The sequence below is a fragment of the Rhinoraja longicauda genome, chromosome 6 (assembly GCF_053455715.1).
Source record: "Rhinoraja longicauda isolate Sanriku21f chromosome 6, sRhiLon1.1, whole genome shotgun sequence".
NCBI lineage: Eukaryota > Metazoa > Chordata > Chondrichthyes > Rajiformes > Arhynchobatidae > Rhinoraja > Rhinoraja longicauda.
This window is the reverse complement of record NC_135958.1, coordinates 44640293-44646546: the sequence shown is the minus strand read 5'-3', so window position 1 is coordinate 44646546 and position 6254 is coordinate 44640293. Positions and strand designations below refer to the sequence as shown.

The window sequence follows — 6254 nt, the reverse complement described above, 5'->3', positions numbered from 1 at the left end:
ATTCGCACATCTGTGTTTTTCTCCTCCAGATGTGCCAGGCTCAGGTGGAGTGCAGAGGAAATGGCGTCCTCTGTGGAGCGGTTTGGCCGGTAAGCAAACTGGAACGGGTGTGGGGAGTGCAAACCTTGCTACCGTGGTGAAGCCAGTGGAATGATAGGAGGCTAATGTTCCCCCTTGGTGAACAGCACTGCCCAGTGTCCAAACTTAAACTAACCTTTTCTTCAGCGAGTCCACGGATACACTCATTTCCTGAATAATTGTAAGTCCTTCAACTAGATCAAACTTCCCAGAATTACCTTTTTAAACTTTGTAAACAGTTTTGATTTCCAGTCCTTAATTCAGTCTTTCAGGCTTTCAGTCCTTAATTCTTGAACTGTACATTTTGAGTCTTACCCACTGGCTGAAGTGACTGTCGCGTGTTTACTTCAGTGGATCGAATGAACAGCGATGGGTGGGGTTGGCTGACGAGAGGGAGAGAGAGAGAGAGAGAGAGAGAGAGCGTTGTCGTTTACCGAGCGAGGGAATGCTGCCTCCTATCTGAGACAACAGCAACTCCAGTCTCAGTCAGAACATGTACCGGATCGACCTCCAAGCAACCGAGAGCTTTAACGCAAAGGAATGTTGGGAATGATAAACGATGGGCTCCGACGAGGTGATAAACCAGCACTGGGCATTTAACTAAAGCAGAACGGATTGCTGTGTCTGAAATCTGTCTGCGATAAAATGGGAATCGACAGGAGACACCGAGCGTCCTTGGCTCTTACTCTCAACTTTGTTGCCCTGGTCTTCTGTGTCACCGCCTTCAGCACCAGCTACTGGTGTGAAGGGACCAGAAAAGTGGTGAAACCTTTCTGTAAAACCACCTTAAAGGAGAAGCAGAATAACTGTATCGAGTACAACAGTCGGGGCAGTAACGACAGCAGCGTCGTCCAATACAGCTGGGAAACCGGAGATGACAAGTATGTGATCTGTTATTTCCACGCCGGCATTTGGTTCTCTTGCGAAGAAAATATCAGCGGACAAGGTAATTCAATCACTTGCTACTGCTGATCTATCCGTTTAACGTGGTATACGGCCACACACGTGCGTATAAATGTTACATACACACACACACATATACACACGCACACATACAAACGCATGTGTGTGTGTTCATGTGTGTGTCCACAATCTTGTATTCAATTATTTCGCCGTGAATCTGTATTACTTTTTAGTGCCATTCTCTGTATACCCGGCTATAATTCTGTTTTAATACTTCAGTATACGTTTACACTTTACTTTGATTTTTTATCCAAGAATCATTGTTTCTTTCTAAGATCCATGTACCTCTCCATCTGTACCCGAAGGGCCCGTTTCTGTGTTGTATTGTTCTATGTACAAGACACAGACACACACACATACACATACACACACACACACACATACTAAACAAAAACTAAGGACTGTTCCACGTATGAAAGTTATCTAGATTATTTGCTGGCTATTTTCCTTCCTGGTCCTTCCTATGGTGGTGTGACAGTGTGTCTGACAATAATCCTATGGTGGTGTGACAGGCCGGAGATACTGCACACGACCTTGAGCCCTGGCTGCTGCGCGCACAGACAAGGCGCTTCGGAGTTTATATGCATTTTACTTACTCCCCCTCGGTATGTTACTTTTCTTCCTTCCAACATGCTTGTTATTGGACACTGACCTGCCCACATCAACAGGTGTTCTGGACAGCGAATGGAGGGAGAGGATTGGAAACTGGGATTTTGTTTTGTTTTACTATGTTGGAAGGATCCGGAATGCGGCCGGAGCAAAGACTGTCCCTAACGACAGAGGAGACACTTGTGGAGGTCGCGGTACACGGGTAGGGACAGAAAGGACCAACATTGGAGACTTCATGGTGGGCGAGACGGGTTTACTTCAAAACATGTTTCCTTCACACTCAGTGCCCACGTTTTAAACGGAAAACAACACATTAACTACTTCGCGTATAAGTTGTTGATATGTAACCTATTGATAGGAGTTTAATGAAAGGGAGACGCAGCGAAACAAAAACTATATCTAACAGGATTAGTGTTTTATCCCACTGTGTGCCTGCACAACTATTGGATAAGGAATTTAGATTTTCCGGTTTATGATCGACATTTGCCCCGTTGACACCTTTCACGTGGAGCATGAACTACATTGATTATTTGCAAGCATTTGGAGTAAAACGTCGACTCCAGGAATTTCCTTGTTGAACAAGGTGCAAAAATCTCCGAATCTGACCTTTCCGTTATTGATAAATACCATAAACTGTATGAAGTTGTTTTACATTTTTAAACGATTATTCTACTTCATGTTCAAAGGACACTATTTGTTTTATGTTGCTTCGCAGGGGAAAGGTGTAGAAGTTTCATTCATCTGACGCCACCTGCTGAACGAGGTTAGTTTTGAGCGAACATGCGCTGCTTTCTCAGAAGTCAATTCAAGAGTATTTTATTGTCATATGTCCCAGATAGAACAATGAAATCCTTACTTGCTACAGCACAACAGAATATGTATGTTGGAAATCCTCTAATTATGCCTCTAATTATAGTAGCCTTTACAAATGATTCAATAGTACGCCAAACGTTACCCTCCAGCGCCATATACTAAAACTCTCGTTTGTTTGTTTGTTCCTGAGGGGTGGTCTTTTAGAGGTGTATAAAATCATGAGTGGAATAGATTGGGTAAATCCACAGAGTCTCCTGCCCAGTGTGGAGGAATTGAAGACCAGAGGACACCGGTTTAAGGTGAAGGGGAAACGATTTAATAGGAATCTGAGAGGTAACTTTTTCACACAAAGGCTGGCCACGAGCTGCCAGAGGAGGTAGTTGAGGCTGGTACTAATGCAACGTTTAAGAAATATTTGGACAGGTACATGGATAAGACAGGTTTGGAGGGTTATGAACCAAGCGCAGGCAGGTGGGACTAGTGTAGCTGGAACATTTATGTGTATGTGACAAATAAATTGACTATTGTTGGCCGGTGTGGGCAAGTTGGGCCGAAGGGCTTGTTTCCACACTGTATCACTCTATGGCTCTATGAGGGTCTGTTTCCACACTATATCACTATGAAAGGCCTTTTTCCTCACTGTATCACTCTATGACTCTATGAAGGACCTATTTCCACACTGTATCACTCTATGACTCTATCCCAAGTTTGATTCTAAAAACATAAAGATCTTGAAGTCATAATTTCCAGTTTGGAATAGTACCGACTGGAAGTGCACCCCAAGAACCATGGGAAACTTAGGGCGCAGCGGTAGAGTTGCTGCCTTACAGCGAAATGCAACGCCGGAGACGTATGTTTTTAATGTTTTATGTGGGGTTGGGGGAAACTTTTTCTATTCTCTTACCTCGACGGAGATGCAAATTTTTTCCATATCATATCTCCTTCCACGCTGCGGCCTATCATCAAGGAGTTGGCGGCCTTAGCTGGGGACCAATTTTGAGATCTCCACCGTGGGTGCCTGCGGACTTACCATCGTGGAGCTCATGATCCCTTTGTGGTGAGTTTTGCTCACCCTTTTATAGGAAAAATGTTATTAAGTTGGAAGGTGCAGAAAAGATTTATGAGGATGTTCCCTGGACTCGAGGGTCTGAGATATAGGGTGACGTTGAACTGGGTAGAACTTTATTCCTTGGAGCACAGGAGGATGACGGGTGATCTTATGCGGGTGTACAAGATCACAAGAGGAATAGATAGAGTAAATGCAGATTATTTTACCCAGAGCGGGGGAAAGGAGAACCAGAGGACATAGGTTTAATGTGAGGAGGGAAAGATTTAATGGGAACCTGAGGGGCAAACTTTTTTACGCAAAGCATGGTAGGTGTATGAAATGAGCTGCTGTAGGACGTAGTTGAGGCAGGTTTAAGAAACATTTAGGCAGGTAAATGGATAGGACAGGTTTAGAAGGATATGGGTCAAACACAGGCAGATGACAATAGAGTAGATGGGACATGTTGGTTGGCATGGGTAAGTTGGGCTGAAGGACCAGTTTTCACGCTCTATGACGCTCAGACTCTTATTTAAAAAAAACACAAGGAATAAATTCATTAAACACTCATTAAACTAAACTAAACTAAAAAATCTATGTGTTACACTTTACTCAGAGTGTTATCCTTGATATATCGTTACCCATTATTTTCCAGTTGTGCCCTTCTGATTACCTCTGGAAACAAATGATATTTATTCCTCTCCTAAACATTTTAACCAAGTTTTTCCTTGAAACATAATGTTTCAAATCTGCACTATCTGAATGAAGATAAAGCCCTGCGCCAAGGGTGCGTATTTTGAGATGTCCTCTTTGTCCTCTCGCACTTTGTCCAGATGGAATCAATTAATGCATCTTTCAGTTGTACAGAAAATTGTCAGTGCTCACTTGGCCCTTGGTGTTGTACATCTTTTTGCCAGAGAAATTATATGACTCACCATAATCATTGACTTGCTCTCCAATGGGAAGGAAATGATTAGAAGTATATTTGTTGTTCTTCAGATAAAATGCCTTTTTGTCTGCTGTCATGGTCCTTCAGGTGAAGCAGGTTGCAGTTTTCAGTGGTGTTGGAATTAGAAAAGTATTGAACAAACTTAAGGATTGAACATCCTTTATTTCTAGAAGGTATTCAGACTGACACCATTGTCAGACAAATATTAACATAGAAACATAGAAAATAGGTGCAGGAGTAGGCCATTCGGCCCTTCGAGCCAGGACATTGTGTCCATTCATTGTGATCATGGCTGATCATCCACAATCAGTAAACCGTGCCCAACTTCTCCCAATATCCCTTGATTCCACTAGCCCCCAGAGCTCTATCTAACTCTCTCTTAAATTCATCCAGTGATTTGCCCTCTGTGGCAGAGAATTCCACAAATTCACAACTCTCTGGGTGAAAAAAATCCTTCTCACCTCAGTTTTAAATGGCCTCCCGTTTATTCTAAGACTGTGGTCCCTGGTTCTGGACTGCCCCAACATTGGGAACATTTTTCCTGCGTGTAGCTTGTCCAGTCCTTTTATAATTTTATATGTCTCTATAAGATCCCCTCTCATCCTTCTAAACTCCAGTGAATACAAGCCCAGTGCAATAACCAATAACAAGAATTAGCAGTGTTTCATGTTGAGTAAATAGTTGTATATAGATGAAAGATGTATTTGTTCTTTCCTTGCGCATTTTATTATGGTAGTTTAAAGACACAGCGTGGAAACAGTCCCTTCGGCCCATCGAACCGGTACTGATAAATAATCATCTGCACACATGTTCTATTCTACACATTAGGGACAATTTGCAGAAGCCAATTAACCTACAAATCTGCACGTCTTTGGAAGTGGGAGAAAACCAGAGCATCTGGAGAAATTCAGACAATATAATTTCTTTAGATGTCAGCTTGAACTAAGACCCTAATTGTTTAGTTTACTTTAGTTTAGTTTAGAGACAGCGCGGAAACAGGCCCTTTCGGCCCACCAGGTCCGCGCCGACCAGCGATACCTGCACATTAACACTATCCTACACCCGTTAGGGATCATTTTTACATTTATCAAGCCAATTAACCAACATACATGTACGTCTTTGGAGTGGGTGGAAACCGAAGATCTAGGAGAAAACCCACGCAGGTCACGGGGAGAACATACAAACTCCGTACAGACAGCACCCGTAGTCGGGATCGAATCCGGGTCTCTGGCGCTGCATTCGCTGTAAGGCAGCAACCCTACCACTGCGGCTCCTTGCCACCATTGTCTACTTGGGGAACCGCATAGTAGGGAAGAGTAATGGAAGGTTTTCTGGACGAATTGTTAAAAAAATATATCACTTAGTCAACCATTAAAATAAACCATCTGGACATTCATTTCATAAGTATTTGCGAGACTTTAGAGTGTGATAAATGGTTGCTTCTTTTTCCATACTTGAGCACTTCACAGGTTGTGAAGCACTTTGAGACAAACCGGGAAGTAACTACAAATCCTTCATTCTTCAGCAAATTATATTGTCTGAAAGAGATCTCAAGCTCCATCACTTTCCTGAGGACCAAGGTTACGTATTCTACGTCAATCAAAGCAATTTCAAAGCGCCATGAACAAAACACTAACCAAAAAGATGTTAGTACATGTTTAGTCTGAAGTGGCCAGTTCAGTTTATGAGGATGGTGACCGGGGAAATAGAGTGATGAAAAACCAAGCCGTTCTTCTATCTAAATGTGGAACCGTAAATTGCATTAGATCGCATGGGATCCAAGGAAAGATAACTGAA

The 6254-nt window shown here is 42.8% G+C and overlaps 1 protein-coding gene across 4 annotated transcripts in view; it reads left to right on the top strand.

The window, feature by feature from the left end:
• Window positions 1-492: 492 nt before the first annotated feature.
• gsg1l2b (gsg1-like 2b) overlaps window positions 493-6254 on the top strand; it is an 89026-nt gene continuing 83264 nt past the window's right edge. For 3 of the 4 annotated variants that reach the window (XM_078400919.1, XM_078400922.1, XM_078400921.1), the window contains exons 1-2: window positions 493-1024; window positions 2366-2413. In XM_078400919.1, the coding sequence (XP_078257045.1) occupies window positions 724-1024; window positions 2366-2413 (349 nt within the window). In that variant the 5' untranslated portion in view covers window positions 493-723. The remainder of the gene's footprint in view (window positions 1025-2365; window positions 2414-6254) is intronic. The other variant, XM_078400920.1, reaches the window with a different exon arrangement.